A 17,693-nucleotide genomic window follows, 5' to 3' on the forward strand; every position below is an offset into this window, starting at 1 on the left:
GTATTGATAGGGCTGTTTGAAAACTAGAATGTTATCGTCATCTTTCGCCGCCCCGGGCTCACATACTCGGATTACATTGCAATCTTTCGGAAATTAGGGAAGTTGGACTACGTAAAACGGTTCATCACCGCTGGTCAATGAAATCGTCTCAACAACAGAGCTTATCATTCATAGGAAATGTCGAAGCTGACAGATTCGTCCTTATCCCCAGAGTCCCATGTGGTGAAGCAAACAAGGCTACCAACTCACGAAAGCTCTGTACACACTTCTGTCCATCACCGACACACAGGGTAACGCCTCTTCCACGTTGCCTGGAGCTTTAGCCCTCGCCGCATCAGATGCTCACTCCTCTTAGCACATAAGCTACCGCCGAGTGGCATGGGGGCCACACTACCGTTGTAGACACCAGGAGGGCATTCGAAGACCGGGCTCGTCGTTATCTTGCCACTAGCATGCAGGTCCCTCGGCCTGTACAAACTTTCACGCCAGTATTCACTACATGTTGCCCTGAATTCTTGATTTTAATGTCGGAACTGGTCGAATTCGAGGCAGGCGCTCTCAAGGTTCCGTTTTGCAGTAAAGACAATCAATGCTCATGGTTTCCAAGGGAGATGTGGAAAGCCAAAATCAGTGTTAGAGGAACCACCCAGAATGCTACTTAAACATCTAACTCTCTCAATCTCAGAGAATGATGGTTTTGTAGGATACACTGCATGCTGACAGAGAGCAATTTGTAGCGTGAAGTGCTTTGATACCGATCTAAGAGATTCCCAGGCAAATGCCCAGAGATCCACATGCAGATCTCATTTCTGATAGCCGAGAACTAAAACAAGGGTGAACTCCGTGGAGATCAGCATATGCATAAATAGTGAGCATCCAAAGACCACTTACTGAGCAGCCGTCATCATGCACATTGCTGGCATATACATCTGTCTATAGCCAGCATCAACCTCAGTACAGTCCTGTGTTATTGCATCAAGTTTTATTAAATAAAGATCTGCTAGTGATTGACACGTATAGGGTGATTCGCAGGCTAAACTCGTTCCCTAACTATCGGTATATTGCTGGAGGAGTAATATCTTGGCGTCTTACAGTTCGCTGTCACCTGCACACAACCGATTATAGCCTGTGGAACAGCTTCAACCAAGGTAGTTACTGGGCCAACAAAATGAAAGAGTTTTGATTGCCACCAGACAGATGGTTAAAGAACATACTATCCGTGGATACTAAAATCATAACAAACCAGAGCTTTGTGGCAACAAAGCCATGATGGCATGTCCACACACTCAGAATCCATCAGAGCCACCATGGCCCACAATAAGCAGCAACTGACTGGCTCCCACAAAATCAAATCTCAGAACAGAATGGAATCAATGGTACGACTAGATGCATCTGAATGGCAAGCGCGGAGAAAAACCCAAGGTGATGGGTAAAAGTCATCGTCATGGTCAAGTCATTGCCGCCACCTTCATTGAATATAAAGATGGACGGGTTTCTCCAGATTCTCAATGAAATCATCATCCAATCTGATGAAAACTAAGTCTAGTTATAAACCACTATTGGTATGGATCCTAATTTAACCTTTGTTTCTCATAAGAGCATCGGGAGTGTTGACTTGACGGGGGTGTGATGCTCTTGTTGAGAATTCTTACTGACATTGTCCAGACAATATGCCCAAGGATAGAGGTCAAAACCGGGGCCAGGAAGCTCCCGCCTGCAGAGCTAGGACCCATGCTACGGAAACGGCGTCACATAGCGAGATGGGCCCTGCTGAACTTTTGAGTGAACATATGGATGCTTCTGGCAATGCCGTACCCGATCCAAACTGGGGTCCTACAAAGATGCCTGATGAAGATGTCGACTTATTTGAGGCTATGAACGCAGACACTTCGGAGTTTGAGAAGGGTTAAAACAATTTGATATGGTGAAAGGGGTTTCATGAATCCGACAATAATTATGTTTAGTATTTCCACCGAATTGAACTACATTTGCAAGCGATCTACTCCACTGCATATTTTGAGAACGTATTTGACACATATAAAAGCTTGCAACACATTGCAACACATTCGTTTTAATAGTTGCTCTATAGAGCGCATGCAGAGAGAGTGGAGTATAGTGGGCCATTGCTATGGCAACAACACTTATAGACAGCGACACTTCAATGTCGTAGAACCTCGGAAATCACATTGTCACTATTGTTTCCAATTTCCACCTCGTTCTTTCTCGTGATATAATATACATTCTTTCCGCAAAAAAATGCTCTAGACTCGCAACGTGTGTTTATAACAAACTGAACTTTCCCCAGGGAAACAACGCGCAACAGTACCGACCCCCTTTCACTCATTCCAGTCTACACATTCCCTTTCCAATCTACCTGTTCTTTGTTCCCTTTGTCCATCCCATTTCATGTAATCAATCTTGCATGTACCATTCGCTTCTTGATCGAAGACGCGCCGCCGTCACCACTTGTGTACAGCTATTAAGCGATAGCAGTAGGGACATGGCGCTCGATCCGCGCTTCTACCACCACATCGGCCATCCGGGCCCAGGCTCGATATCTTCAGCCGCATCATCCGATATATCGGCCGCCACAGGAATCACTTCCCCAAGCATTATCTCCACCTCCGCTTCCGCCGCCACCCTCCGATCTACAGCGTCAAGTCCATCCTTCCGCGCACGAGAGGGTTTAGCAATATCCCGTACCAGAGATGGGATGGCTAGTCCAACCCCAGGGGGGAATGTGCGCGTCGTCGTACGAGTGCGGAGGTTCTTACCGCGAGGTAGGTGTTGTGTGGGCTGGAGGCGGGAGGCGTGATACCCCCGAAAATTGGAGGCTGTTTTCTGACTTCATCTTGCAGAAATCGATCGCAACGCAGAATGTTTGATTTCGATGGACCCGCGCACGCAGATGACCTGCCTTCAAGCACCCAAACCGAAACCCGACGATCAAGGAAAACCTAAGTCACAGGCCCGCGGCAAGATTTTGGAAGATAAGTCTTTTACATTCGACAACTCCTTTTGGTCCCATAATGAGGAGGATGAACATTACGCACACCAGGAAGATGTCTATAACGCTCTCGGGGAGGAGTTCTTGGATCACAACTTCGAAGGATACCACACGTGTATCTTCGCATACGGACAGACAGGCGCGGGAAAGAGTTACACTATGATGGGAACCCCGGACAAGCCCGGCTTGATTCCTCGGACGTGCGAAGATCTCTTCCAGCGCATAGAGAACTCGCCTTCTCCGGATATCAGCTACAACGTTCGAGTGTCGTATTTCGAAGTATACAATGAGCATGTTCGCGATCTTTTGGTCCCACGAACTGATCCCCCGCACTATCTTCGCATTCGCGAATCGCCGTCAGAAGGTCCATACGTCAAGGATTTGACAGAGGCTACCGCAAAGAACTACGCGGAATTGATGAATTTTATGCGAAAAGGTGACGTCTCACGAACCACGGCTAGCACAAAGATGAACGACACGTCGTCCCGATCTCACGCAGTCTTTACCATCACTTTAAAACAGATCCACCATGACTTGTCTACAGATGAAACGACTGAGCGTACTGCGCGGATTCGGTTGGTCGATCTGGCAGGTTCTGAGCGCGCTAAATCTACCGAAGCGACTGGCGCTCGACTTCGCGAAGGTGCAAACATCAACAAGTCTTTAACGACGCTAGGACGTGTCATTGCAGCGCTCGCAGATCCCAAGAAACTTCGTGGTCCACGAAAGAGCAAAGAACAGGTACCATACCGTGACTCGATCCTGACATGGCTGTTGAAGGACAGTCTCGGCGGCAACTCCAAGACTGCGATGATTGCCTGTATTGCACCTGCCGACTATGAAGAGACACTTTCGACTCTTCGTTATGCGGACCAGGCCAAAAATATTCGGACACGGGCACGGGTCAACCAAGATCAAATGTCGGCAGCTGAGCGTGATCGACAAATTGCGGAGATGACAGAAACAATCCGCACCCTTCAACTTAGTGTGAGCCAAGCAGCACTCAACCAGCGGGCCACTGAGGCCTCTGATGAACGTCTCGAAGAGTACCAGCAGAAAGTCGAGAAAATGCAACGTCTCATGGAGGAGAATAAGATGGTCAGTGAATGCAAGATTCGGCAACTGCAAACGGAAAACGACGCTTTGCGCATGCATCTGAAGCTAGCGGTTGAGAGTCTTAAGAACCCCATCCCACCCATCACCTTTGAGCAGCGCAAGCCTAGCATTACTTCCTTGCAAGATGAGGATCAAGCGCTCAATCTTGATCTAGAGGACTGCGAGGGCTCTCTTTTGATATCAGATGTCGAATCTGATATGGACTTCTGGGAAGATGATGACACTATCACCGAAGGTGTCACTGACCAAGAGGCCCAACAGATGCAAAATCACATGCATGATCTTCTTGGTGACTTGAGTGTCTTCAAGAGAAAGCTAGCCACGGATCATCAACGGTTCCGTCCGATCGAGGAACATGCAACTCGGAAGCGGCGTGCCTTGGGAATTCTGACCAGCAATCGTTAATTGTGGATAAGCCTTTTTTTTCGTTTTTTCTTAGGGGGTCTTTGGGTGTACAAGGATTGAATGGTGTTGGCGGTGATATCTTTGTCGGCTCTTCTGTGATGCCCTTGAGTGTGTTTGAGGTCTTTGTTCGGACTGCCTTGTTTGGATTAGAATCAGACTAGTGTTGGCCTGTGTATTTATTTCTGTTCTGGCGAGGCCCTGCGATGAATAATGAGACTCTTGATGTTATGGATGTTTCAATGTCAACTCTCCCATCCATTGGGTATCATACGTTTCTTTCAGGCTGCACCCTTATATGGAGACCATGCCATTTTATCAGCGGTAGCAAAGTATTGCTGTTTGAAACTATGTGCTCAACTGAAAAGAAGGCCAGAGTTATTCAAGATCAATTCATCAAGTAATTATACACATTGTTCATTATACTGCGCGATGAACCACAAGTTAGGGCTGCGCCGCTCAGTGGGCCGCTTATGGCATCATTTCTTTTTCCGTGAGTCAACCCTCCCTCCCTCTCCCCACCATCTTCGCAGATCCACCCTCACACGAGAATTAATTCACAGACAAGATGGTGGAATCCTCCAATCTAGCGCCGACAGCGCAAGTCTCAACACCTGTTACATCGGCGCCAGAGCAAGCTCAACCCGCGACCAAAAACTCTCCGCAGACTCTCCCGATTCGCGACTCAAAACCCACCAAACCTACCGGAGATGCGCCCGCGTCCACAGACGGCGCCACAGACAAGCCGCTTAGCCCAGCCGAGTTGAAGAAGAAAGCCAAGGCTGATAAGGCTGCCCGACGCATCCGAGAGAAACTTGAGAAGGACGGAGGTGCCGTCGGCGGTACCATTCCCGCTCCGAGCATCGCCGCTCAGGCTCGTCCACCAACTACACCGAAGAAAGATGCTGCTAGTACTGGCTCTGCACAGAAAGGACCGCGAGCACAGCCCCCCCGCCGCGGCTCAGGTCCTCTGGCGCAAACCGGGTCCGTTCTCGTGGAGCAAAAGAAAAAGAAAGACGACAAGAAGGTTGCTGTCTTTGGGCACTTGTACGGACAACAACGTCGCGTCACTGTCGCCGGTGCCACAAAGGAGGTTCACCCTGCCATTCTGGCCTTGGGCATGCAACTGATGGACTACACGATCTGCGGCAGCAGCGCGCGCTGTGTGGCCACGTTGATTGCTTTTAAACGAGTATGTTGTTCTCGTATCTCATATCAACAAGACATGGCAATGACCATGTGTGCTGACAAGATGCTTTCTAAAGGTCATTGAATCTTATGCAACCCCTATGGGTACCTCGCTGGCTCGCCACCTGACCACACACCTCTCGGCCCAAATCACCTACCTCTCAACATGCCGACCCCTCTCCATCAGTCAGGGAAATGCCATCCGTGCTTTGAAGCTCTTCATTGCCGGGATCGATCCCTCTACCCCCGAGGCGAGTGCCAAGGTTTCACTCTGCGAATACATCGATAGCTTCATCCGTGAGAAGATCACCGTCGCCGACCAGGTGATTGCAGACAGTGCAGCACAGAAAGTCCAAGACGGTGACGTGATTGTGACGTTTGCCGGCAGCAGCATCGTTAAGCAGACCCTTTTGTTAGCACACAACCAAGGCAAGCGATTCCGCGTCTCAATTATCGACTCAAGGCCCCTTTTCGAAGGCAAAAGCCTCGCCCGCGATCTCGCCAAGAGCGGGCTCGACGTCCAATACTCCCTCGTCCACGCCATCACCCACGCCATCAAGGATGCCACGAAGGTCTTCCTCGGTGCTCATGCAATGACCAGTAACGGTGGCTTGTACTCCCGTGTCGGCACCGCCCTTGTCGCCATGTCCGCCAAGGAACGTGCCAGCGGCGTCGAAATCCCTGTCATTGTCTGCTGTGAGACTATCAAGTTCACTGACCGGGTTGCCCTTGACAGCATCGTCGTCAATGAGATTGCCGATGCCAACGAGCTGTTACCTATGAACACCCCTGTCTCCCTCGTTGTCCGCGACCCGGCAGACGCATATGTCCCCCCTCCGCCTGACAACAAGAAGGGTGGAAACCGCACCCTGGCTCCCGAGCCTCCCGTTCTCCCACACAAGAGCTCTTCGTCGCCTCTTGCGAACTGGCACAACACTCCCAACCTACAGTTGTTGAACATCATGTATGATGTTACGCCTGCGGAATACGTCGACATGGTTATCACTGAGATGGGCAGTCTCCCTCCCAGTGCTGTCCCGATTGTCCACCGGATGGTCACAAACCTGTGATGAATTCAAATTTCCCCGGCTTTTTCAGCAACCCGGTCATGGATCTGGAGCGTATCAACCCTGTAATCTAAATTCAAAGCAATGAAATTGGTTCTGACTGCCTCGGCGTCGTGACTTCCAGATATTTTTTCACTTTCTTCTTCATACCCGTCTTTGCCAGATTACGTAGGTCTTTTGTCTTTTTCCCTTGTTGTACCTGTTTGAATCCATTGGATTTTAATTCGTGATGCACTTGATCAAGCCAAGACTTGTAAGTGTCCAAACATGAATCATAAAGACAGTAGTTCTCAAGTACATAAAGCACGGATTTTGGAATTGGTAATTTCGTTCTCTCTCACTTGTAAACACCCCTATAGCACAGGGCTACTTGTACACAACATCCACCATCATAGTGCTAACTCAAAGCTTACGAACTTCTCAACCTCTTGTCAAAAGCATATCTCTCTGGTCTAATGCCAGCTTAAACCTGTTTTTGTCCAAGTATAATACGATTCATATTTGAATCAACAATAATTGCGCATGACGATGTTGGAGTGGATGAACAGTGCCCCAGAAAGGGACGCTTCTCTACACAGACTCAAAGGCGCCACAAAATGATTGCTATCACCAACCGATAATGAATTGGCCACAAAGGAACTGCGAGTCATGATAATGACTTTGCAAAAGAAACAATAGGAGAGCTCGCCTGCTAAGCGAGTCCGTTTGCACACTGGAGGACACCGTTTTCCCCCGGATAAAACATTACTTCCCGGATTATATATCACCCACAATCTGGGGTAGAAAGAGGTCCCGCTACTTGCAGTGGGTCTCTTTCTTTCTCCAGTGTAATATTCTGTTCTTTGAAGGGTTTATCATTAATTTTCAGATCTTATGGCTTGACTATACTTCTGTACAGGCATGCTGCACTTTATCACTGGGCTTACACCACCCCCAGATGATGCGACTACCTTTCATCAACTATTCGGCTTGTCCGAGCGCTTGGAGAAGAGTGGGTTGTGTTGTACTAGTCTTTGCAGCCTGGAGCAACGCGTCCTCCAGCTTGTTCATAAAGGACTTCTTTTCCCTTGATACAGAGTGTCTCGGAAAATCAAAACTTCCTTCTAAATCGCGTCTACGTCTACCAAAGTCGTCTCTTGGCTTGTGCTCGTCTTCTGACTACTTCTACCTTGATGGGGTTGACCTCGAACTTGATAAATCGAGGGAATAATTCAAACCCTGCATATGGCCTGGCAGCCCAGCCCACCACTGGTAACTGGGACTCAGGCATCACAGCTGGATCGATGTCACCAGAACCGGATTGAAGCTCTAGAGTGAAGGTCTTGACTTCCTACTTGATTTCGACTATTTTGCTAGGGCCTATCGGATACCGATAAGTAGTCCGATGCATGGTATTGTGTTGTAGCCGAGAGCGCCAGATACACATCTTCGCTGTGCTACGTCTTAAAGGGCAAGGTGACCTCGTCTACTGTTGTAAATCATGTCCATGATTGTGTCTGGTTGGCAAGGTGCATGGTAGCTTGGCAGGTTTATGAAAGAGGTCAATTGCGAAAGGTCTCAACCCGGTCAAACCGTCATTGAAAGCGTACGCCACTTTTGCCTACAACTAGGAAACGAGCGAGCTGTTCTCACACAGTTCCCAGGTTGTAGCCCGTTTTTGCGTCCGTTGCTCGACAAAATTATTGAGCCCAGAGATCACCAGCCATCGTCCTGAAAGACCTGGATGACATTCATATCTGACGAGATCGAGTGGTTATTACCCAGAAATGAGGTTCATCTGACGGATTGAAGCTTGTGCAAGGCATCATTTTCAGTAGCCAATATCTTGTCATGCGAGGAAGAGAAGGGAGGTGACAAAGACTGAATCAATTGTTCTGTCACCTTGGTTGGCTTAACGCCCGCAATAGCTTTCTGTATGTGGAAGCCCGCTGAGGGTTCAGCGAGACAATGCTTAGTACTTCAATGCTCACTCATTCGTGTCACATCTCTTGTCGATTTGATCTGTATCTGGTTGCAAGATTTTTCTAAGCACATGTGACTGTATTAGATCCTTGGCGTCGATAAGAAGATTGTCGCATTCACGACATGCATGTTGTGTCCATTCACCGGATCTGAGCGGTGTACCCCCATGGTCATTCTGCCGTCACCATCAACACGACAAGATCAAGCCCATTGACAAAAAGATTCTCACATCCCGCAAGCTCTCGAGAAAGAGATTACAATTCCTCAAAATGGTACATACCCAAACCGGGATCTTCTTCTAGAAGACCAAATCCTGAGCTAACAAACCACCAGAGCAAAGACTCCTCCGCCTCATACCTACATATGCACCAACCGCGGCTAGCAGACCTCTTCGAAGAATTTACACGCCCACACACCTCAACAGCCACCAACTCAACAACCGACCCACACAATGCCAACAGCGTCTCAGCCGCAAATCGCGAGGCAGCCAGTACAGCCGCAAACGCCCTACAATATGGCCCGACCTCTCCCTCTACAATCCCCTCATTCCTACCAATCGAGGACATCTACGTGGCACCACAATACCAGCCCCCGAACCCTGAAGACGAGGACGATGTCGTTCCAGATCAGCATGCGGCATTCGGTATTACCCGCGCTATGGAGCGGAGACGGGATGCGGTGTGGCGGGATCTTGGTCTTGAGGCGCTTGTCAATGGCGAGGGGCATGGGCCTGATGCTGGACCTTTGACAGGCCCTGGAGGTGCTGGTGTTGCTGGGGCTGCGACTTCTGGGCCTGGTGCTACGCTGCGGGGTAGTAGGGGTGGCGCGGCGGCTGCTGGGGCGCCGGTTATTAGGGTCCGGGACTCAGGGCGGAAGATGGGTGGGCGTAGGGTTGTTGGGTTGCGGTAATGGAGATCAGTGTTTACTGAGATGTTGGCGGGCTCGCCTTTTTTTTTTTTTACTGGAGGTGGTGCCGCGAACGCTTTCTATCTACCTGTATAAGCAGGTAAATGGGTGTCTTGTGTTGCAATTCTGATTAAGTGCATTTGTTTTCAGGCTGGATAGCCTCGTTATGATACCCCACGTTGGATGTATCCTTCTGGCATGATACATCTCATAGATCATTGATTCGTTTCCATTTGCGATTTTGTGCCAAGAACCGCCAATATCAAATGGCTGCAGACATAGCTCAGTCTGAGCCTAAACGCCGCGCGTAATGCGATGTGATTATATGTGTCCCTAGATACGATTGATGTCGACTCGAGCTCGCTCATACAGCTTATGGCTCAGCTGTTTCTGTTCGCGCTCGTCCTCTGCCACCAGTCGGGGGTGGATGGCCATTTGGGCGTATGAGCCCGCAGCACGACGTTTTGACAGAGTGCCTGGGTTGATGACTAGCACACTGTCGACGACCTGCGGAAAGAACAAGGTTAGTACCGTTGATGGAAGTTGAGAACGAGAAGTCTCGGCTAGGGACCACATACCTTTACAAAAGGCGGCAGCATGCTAGGCACAATTAAGATGTCAGGCCGAACGTTCCACCATTCGCCCAGTTTCATGTAGGGCAGATCCACCATGGCGCCTGTAGCCATGCCACCTTCGAACCCGGGCTTTGGAAGATTTGACCGTGCGGTTGGGGGGAGCAAGGGAAAGAAGTGGCGTTGCTCGACGAGATACTTGGGCAAACGGGTGAGCAGGTTTCCCTCTGCGGGCCGGCCATGCAAGACCTCCTCACGGCGAAGCTCTGAGAGCACATCGTGTGAGCACATTCCAAAAACACATTCGTTGAATGATAAGGTGACGGGATTCGAGACCATGCGGACCTGCTTGGGTAGACCCAAGTCCTTCTTGGGGAGCTGCTCCTGGGGCCAGGAGACGTGTCGGCTGAGTGCATCGCGCACAGACGGAACCATCACGATCGTAATGCTTGGGACGGCCGCTGCAAGCCGTGCCAGTGGCGCTGAGATACAGTGCCGGAACATTATAGACAGTGTAGCTGTATCCGGGTCGAGGCCCTTGATGTCTGGCAGGTCGAAATCGCCCGATGCAAGAAGAGGGTGCTCAATATCTAGGAACGGTCCCATCAGCACCAGACTATCGGCGTAGTTTTCGGCTGCCTTTTGACATAATTCTTGCAACGGCTCAAAGTCCAGGTTGTCGTCTGCTGTGTAGGGCCCGGCTGCAATCATAACGTTAAGTGGTGGGTTCGCATCTCCATCAAGTCGCTCGTTGATGTTGTCCAGTGCCACAGCTGAAGATGCGGCTGGTGGCAACAGGGGAATCGGAAGCACTTCCTTTACAGTGAAGTATTCACCAGACGGATTGATTCCTCGGAGAGCCACGATTTGGCCTGGGAAGAAGTTCACTGAGGGCACAGAATCCACCTTCAGGGGGACTCGTCTGCCGGCTCCCGTCCGGCGCGAAGTCTCAAGTACGAGGGAAGCTGGGTTCAATTTCCCCTCAAGACTATCGGAAGCGATCCTTCCAACAGCAACAATCTCGCTTGTGCTTTGGATGGCTGCACTCCCGAATGTCACATCGTCTGAATTGAATTCTGCCTGGAAGATAGTCGCGAACTCGTCGATGCGATCATCTAAAATCTCCGATGCTTCTGACAACTTCATGCCCATGGGTTTGTAGCCAAATTTTTTGAGGTCCGTATTCGCGGTTGGCTTAATGCGCGCCTCGGAAAATGGCGCCATTAGGGTTTCTGGCAATGATAGGTGCGCATTGAGGGTTTCCACCGTCTGGCCAGGATTCGGTCGTTCGGAAAACGAAACTGTTCTGTTCTTGACGTTAACACCTTCAATTTATCATATACACTTGAAAAAATACACACTGCATTCCATCGCTAGGTGTTCCAGTGGGTGTTTTTGTGCCCGCTTGTGATCCAAACTTTTCGAACTTGCTGACCCTTGGTGTAGCGGGCGAGGTAAATTCGGACTTGCGTTTAGCGGATCCAAATCCATTTCCAGTTCGACTATTTGAGGCATTCGGTGTCAACTGATCGAACATCCCAAACACATCGCCGCCAGCTGTGGCCGCGCCTCGCGGGGTTGCCGTGTTTGCGCTGCGTTTTTCTGTGTGCCGGCTAGCTTTGTCACGACTTTCGCGCTCCAAAGCTTCTTGAACATCTTGTTTAAAGCCTCGTACTGTTTGCATGGTCAAGGTCACCCCCTCGCCCATTTTTATGCTGTATGATTCCCATTTGTAGAAGAGCTCCTCCGCAGGGATCGAATGCACCCGTAGCATGGAGAGGAGCTCGGCAAGGATGTCTTTGGGAATTCCATCGGGGAATGAGCCCGCAAACAACTCGTTGAGTTCTCTCTCGGCGTCCATTGTGGTGAGAGATGTATCGTGGAAAGGCATTGGACAGTGAAAGTGCAGACACGCGCACGCGCAAGACCGTGTCGCTGACCTAATCGGCCCAAAGCAGTAATATTATTCGAGCATATGATGAGAGTGGACCTGTCGATCGGAAGGATTAGTGAAATAATGATTGCCCCTAAATTTATTCCTCGTTCCCTAGATTTCCACGTGTCGTTGCATCGTCTATAAATATACATAAATTATCAAAAGAATGTCGAACTCCGAACAAGGTGCCCCCACCAATGGTGATACTGTGGCAGACACGAACGTGCAGGAATCGGCCGATTCAGCACCCGTGGACGCCCCGGTCAAGCTTGCTTCAACCACGAAGCCAATTGACCTCGAGCTTCCCACATCCGCCGCAGACGGTCTCATCCAGAAGCCTTTCGCTAAGCCGCTGGACACAGCCAAGCCAATTGCACCCGCGGAACTTACTCCTGACCAACAATCCAAGTACGAGGCTGTGTTGAAGTCTGCCTCATCATGGACGACAGTCGCCACCAAGGCGGAGAAGAATGCCCCGACGTCTCCCATAACTGAGGATGAGAGGATGTGGTTGACCCGTGAATGTCTCCTGCGATATCTACGTGCGACCAAGTGGGACGTCTCCGATGCGGAGACACGGCTCCAGAGCACTCTCACATGGCGCCGCGAGTATAACCTGAAGAAGTTGACCCCTGAGTATATTTCAATTGAGAATGAAACGGGCAAACAGCTCATTTTGGGCTATGACATCAACGCCCGGCCCTGTCTATATCTCTTGCCCTCCAACCAGAACACGGAGAGGAGTGATCGCCAGCTTGAGCATCTTGTCTTCATGCTGGAGCGGGCCATTGATCTCACGGGACCTGGCCAGGATACTCTTGCCCTAATTGTTAACTTCAAAGAGACAAAGTCTGGCCAGAACGCAAGCCTGGCTCAGGCTAAGCAGACGCTCAACTTCCTGCAAAACCACTACCCTGAGAGACTTGGTCGGGCTCTGGTTATCAACGGTCAGTGATTTTATATCCCAGGCAAATCCTATGAAAAAGGTACTGATTTTCTATCCTAGTGCCTTTCGTTATCTGGGGATTCTTCAAATTGATTACACCCTTGATTGACCCGAACACTCGACAGAAGCTCAAGTTCAATGAGGACATGCGTCAACACGTCCCGCCTAGCCAGCTTATGAAGTCTGTGGGTGGCGATGTCGAATTCCGCTACGACCATGCATCCTACTGGCCCACTTTGAACCAGTTGGCCGAACAGCGACGTGAGGCGTACCGTGAACGCTGGATTCAGGGTGGCAAGAAGGTTGGCGAGTCCGAAAACTACCTGAAGGGCGGGACCATTCCCAGCCTGTCTCAGACCCAGCTTGAGGCTAAGGCCAGCGAGCAAGCTTGAAATGGGAAAGCATATTGGTTTGCGACATTTTGGTCTATTTGTCATTTCCGTCGCATTTTTCCCTTTTTTTTTTTTTCTTTTGGTTACTCACCAGCATTTTCTCAACGTACTGGGGGGATTTTGTTGGTTTCTTCAACATAACGCTCTGCTTCGACACGCCTTTTCATAGACATGTCAATATTTATCAATACTTAAGCGATAGAGTACACAAATTAATTATTGACACTAGGACTTTCTTCAATCTTGCCTTTTCATCTCTCATACGTACGCCCGTCCCAGATCTTTGGGAGGGAGAATGGAAAAGAAAAAGTTGCTGTTATGCTCAAGACCACACACCTATGTTGAAGATCAGGCAACCGCTAACAAATACGGAAAAAGTAAAGCTCAGCAAGAAAATCCTAACTAAACAATCCAACGAATCAATGATCTATACCAAGCCATCAATAGACCTATGATGGCCGCAGCGCTCTTGCACGTATCAAGATACCAGATGTATGCAAAACACCAAAAGATAGACATCGTGCGAAGAAAAAAGCCTTGCGGACGATGTATGTTACGTGAAAACCTACACTTTTGGAATGATTAATAGTTGAAGACAGACTACGAGGTAGAATTAGTAGGGACGTAAAATATCTGGATTATTGTAATGGCAGAACGCTAAAATAAAGCAGGAATAGCAGTCCATATCTCTAGAGACTTGGATAGCTTCCAGTCTCATCATCTCTTCTTTCTTTTCTTCTCTTTCACCAGATACAATTTTTTCAAACTAACCAAGCCTCAAAGATTTGGCGCTAAGTCCTTTGGGTATAGGAGATCACCATTCGAATTCCTGCATTGCAATCTTAGTCAAGTTTCTTTGTCATCTCACACTCTTGTTGGCTTACCTCAGTGTAGAGTGTTATTGATGGGCCTCCTTTGAGCAAATCATCGTTAACCGCTTTCCTTGTTGTACTCATAAGCTCGCTAGGACCACAAGCTCCAACAATGATGCGGTCTTCTAAGTTACCGCTTCCAGCAGCAGCGGCCGCAATCAAGTTGCCAATATTTGGGCGCCCTTGCAAGATCTGGTTGGTCGAAGAAGAAATACTGTCTGTAGACTCTTGTGCAACGCCTTTCTCGGGGTCATTTGTTGAAAAGACGGAAGAGGGTTCTGTGAGAATTATATCGTCCTTTGCAGCTACTTTTTCAGACAAAGAGCCTGGCGATGTGGGTGACGATGTGTCAGACAGGTCAGCCTGACGGGTGACGTAAATGAAGACATTGACTTCTGGATGCGATTGAAGTTGTTTGAGCTCTTGGGCAAACCATTCGAGGCTCTCTATTGGACAGAGTAAGTTGATGAGTTTATCAACAATGTTTCCTCGTAAACCGTAAACGTACCTTTATGTCTCACTATCCAGATAAAGTCAATCGCCTTCACGACTTTTTTGGACGCCTCGATCAGGTCTAGTGCAATAGCAAAAGTGAAGCTAGCACCGCTGCCACCGGCGACAAGGACGACCTTGTCAAACACTTTGAAGTTAGGGACTTGACCATATGCACCGTCCACAGAACAGCGTAGAGATCTCCCTGGCGCTTCTTGGGCGGCTTTATACAGATCCCGCGTGAAGCCATCATACACTCTAACAACAAACTCGGGCGGATTCGAAGATACTAGAGTGAACGGATGGCTTTCAACCCAGCGGATGGCAGGAACCCACAACAAGGCATGGGAACCTGGAGTGGAGTGCATGCGACGGCTGAGTTTTACCCGAATGGCATTGTTGGGCAAAGCTGTGACAGTGAGGGAATTTCCGAAGAAGTTCCAGACTATCTTTGCGCTGCGGATGATGCGGTCCATGGCCCAAAGAGAGGCAGTGAAAATGACAATAATAAGCGTTGAGGTTGAAAATTTCGGACGGTGCATTCCGACTGTGATCATAATCAAAATGAACATGATTATGTGCAACATGTAGAAGACTGTAAACGTTAGAAGTGTAATTGATAGATGTATATGAAGGAATGACCCACGTTCATAGTACCTCCGCATGAAATATGTGATAGTTGAAATTCCAATGATCAGCATGGCACAGCATGCGATTGCGCCAGTGTAGTTGTTCACTTCTTTCATTTCGTGCAGGTTCCCAATCTTTGACCAGGCAGATAGGTACACTATGCCATGCAAGACGCTTGCGAAGATACAAGTATAACCGGCAACCTTGTGTAGCGGGCGGAGCTTTTCGTAGGACGTAGCTGTCAAGGGCGCGAGGGGTGTATTCTTCAAGGCCAAGAAGACCAAAAGTACCAAATTTGCGACTGAAATCCTGATTGTTGATACTTGTCAATTTCAATGTCATAGGAGTAGAAAGTGTCAAGAACACATACCAGCCCAATCGTTTGGAAATCTAGGATCATGTGAGTTTTAAAAGCACACCAAAGCTAGAGAATGAACGAAAGCGACCCACAAAGATGATATCTGAAATTTCATTATTGGTTAAAAGGAGAATCAAGTTGATAGCCCAGTAGATGATATAGAGAATAGACCGGTCTGTCCTTAACCCCATCGTTGTACTCGAAAGAAAGCATCGGACTTGTCTGTTACATCGAGATGATCAGCAATATCCTTGGCCTGAACTAGCAAAAAAACATACCTATACTTCCGAGTCAATGTGGGATGGCTCGTCCTTCGACCATAATGAAAGTGAATTACACCTAACCAGTGGTATATGGCGAAAAGAACCATGATTGCCCCAATGGCGATGGCAAAATACTTATTGCTCCACACATTGTGAGACAGACGCAATTTCTTTTGAGCAGCCTTTGCAGCAGCCTTTGCAGATTTGGTGTCACTCATCCTAACTGTTGCAGCCAGAGTCAATGTGGAAGCTTGAAAGGAAAATCTTCAAGTTCAACACAACTTGACCGGGGAGGTCAGTTATTAATTTCACTTCCAAGCATTAGATTTACACCGGAGAAATTGGTGCCAAGAAGGTGATTGAGACTCCACTGTCTTCCAGGATGCGTATTCAGCTTACTCCGTACTTCTGCATCTCATAGGCTGAAAACTTCGTCAAACGGAGCATTACCTAGATCGTCATGCCCCGAGAACCGTTTTCCCACGCTTATTTAGGAAATAGAACCAGAATATCACCTGTGTATATATGTAGATACTGAAAGCGATTGGACGGGCTGTGTTCTGGTTCTAACCTGAAACAATCTTACCAAGCCATTTAATGACAGTTCTTCAGGCAGATACTTAGCGGTGGCTCAACGGCCGTCCAGTTGCAGGTAACTTGTTGCATAGTAGGTCTGTCCATAAGACCAATGGCCCATCAATAGTTGCTACACCTTCAGCGGTTGTCAAAAATTTCAGAATCCCTACTCCCCTTGTTATGCATGTAGTAACTGTTCTCAGATTCTGATAGGACCGGGATGGAAGATACGCTTCGGCCATTAGGCAATCGTCAAGGCTTGGCATTTTGCATGATCTTGTCAACCAAACGACCCATATTGGAAGTAAAATCCGCGAAAGGATCTTGTCGCGTGCTCCCTGGAAATAGTGGGGGTGTCCATGGCTGTGAAAAAGTCAAAACTCATCTAATCAATCAGATAAACCTTGGGAAGCCATCCTGAATCCGATTGAAATTTGGTACAAAAATTTGGTTACCTATCTTCCCATGGATATTTCGGTGGCGTTAATTGTGGAACACAGAGTTGAAGATATCGGCGGTGAGAATAAGGACAGAGTAGGCTCCATCTGGTTACACAAATTGTGGAACAACAGAGTCGGGGGATGATGTCCTGATACAAAGTAGTGGAGTGGCCCATGATCCCCTGTGTATTTTTTATGAAAGCTCGGGTGTACAGATTAATCCAGTGCTTTCCAATAAAGGGTCCAAGGTTGACAAAGTTTTCTCATTCGTTTTCGCATTGGCAGGTCAGCAGGCACAGCCACCGTATTACGATAAGATTATCAATCAGTTTAACGTTCGATGGATTTGGCTGTACTAGTCCAAAGTATGGTACCGGTGCGGGACAGAATGTGCTAGGGCATTCATTTCCTGTACCGGGTAGCCCTGTAGATGCTTCGGACCTCTCACTGAATGAGGGATTTCGACCGGGCTAGTCAAGTCATGAGAGGAATTCAGATTGTTTGTTCCCACAGTGTGTATGGAGTAGAGAGAGACTATCTGCTCCTAAGAGGCCTTGAACTAGAGAAA

General features: G+C 48.6%; 6 protein-coding genes across 6 annotated transcripts; 4 read left to right on the forward strand and 2 right to left on the reverse strand.

Annotated features, from left to right (window-relative positions):
- Nucleotides 1-1,670: 1,670 nt before the first annotated feature.
- Pdw03_7975 (Kinesin, motor domain) lies at nt 1,671-4,528 on the forward strand (the record flags this gene model as incomplete). The annotated part of the gene is made up of 4 exons (XM_014677632.2): nt 1,671-1,856; nt 2,306-2,322; nt 2,494-2,780; nt 2,859-4,528. The coding sequence occupies 4 exons, from the start codon at nt 1,671-1,673 to the stop codon at nt 4,526-4,528; spliced, it is 2,160 nt and encodes a 719-aa protein (XP_014533118.2).
- A 565-nt stretch (nt 4,529-5,093) lies between these two features.
- Nucleotides 5,094-6,783, forward strand: Pdw03_7976 (Initiation factor 2B-like protein; the record flags this gene model as incomplete). The annotated part of the gene is made up of 2 exons (XM_014677633.1): nt 5,094-5,717; nt 5,791-6,783. The coding sequence occupies 2 exons, from the start codon at nt 5,094-5,096 to the stop codon at nt 6,781-6,783; spliced, it is 1,617 nt and encodes a 538-aa protein (XP_014533119.1).
- A 2,228-nt stretch (nt 6,784-9,011) lies between these two features.
- On the forward strand, nt 9,012-9,651 carry Pdw03_7977 (Apc13p; the record flags this gene model as incomplete). Its single annotated transcript, XM_014677635.2, has 2 exons — nt 9,012-9,014; nt 9,076-9,651. The coding sequence occupies 2 exons, from the start codon at nt 9,012-9,014 to the stop codon at nt 9,649-9,651; spliced, it is 579 nt and encodes a 192-aa protein (XP_014533121.2).
- Nucleotides 9,652-9,981: 330 nt separating this feature from the next.
- On the reverse strand, nt 9,982-12,081 carry Pdw03_7978 (DNA polymerase alpha/primase associated subunit; the record flags this gene model as incomplete). The annotated part of the gene is made up of 3 exons (XM_014677636.1): nt 9,982-10,155; nt 10,227-11,526; nt 11,582-12,081. The coding sequence occupies 3 exons, from the start codon at nt 12,079-12,081 to the stop codon at nt 9,982-9,984; spliced, it is 1,974 nt and encodes a 657-aa protein (XP_014533122.1).
- Nucleotides 12,082-12,322: 241 nt separating this feature from the next.
- Pdw03_7979 (Cellular retinaldehyde binding/alpha-tocopherol transport) lies at nt 12,323-13,494 on the forward strand (the record flags this gene model as incomplete). The annotated part of the gene is made up of 2 exons (XM_014677637.1): nt 12,323-13,103; nt 13,163-13,494. 2 exons carry the CDS (start codon nt 12,323-12,325, stop codon nt 13,492-13,494), a joined length of 1,113 nt encoding a protein of 370 aa, XP_014533123.1.
- An 814-nt stretch (nt 13,495-14,308) lies between these two features.
- On the reverse strand, nt 14,309-16,327 carry Pdw03_7980 (FAD-binding 8; the record flags this gene model as incomplete). The annotated part of the gene is made up of 7 exons (XM_014677638.2): nt 14,309-14,323; nt 14,379-14,812; nt 14,875-15,453; nt 15,505-15,797; nt 15,859-15,878; nt 15,939-16,068; nt 16,125-16,327. 7 exons carry the CDS (start codon nt 16,325-16,327, stop codon nt 14,309-14,311), a joined length of 1,674 nt encoding a protein of 557 aa, XP_014533124.2.
- Between the last annotated feature and the right edge of the window lie 1,366 nt (nt 16,328-17,693).

Source organism: Penicillium digitatum, chromosome 3 (assembly GCF_016767815.1).
Source record: "Penicillium digitatum chromosome 3, complete sequence".
NCBI classification, from domain to species: domain Eukaryota; kingdom Fungi; phylum Ascomycota; class Eurotiomycetes; order Eurotiales; family Aspergillaceae; genus Penicillium; species Penicillium digitatum.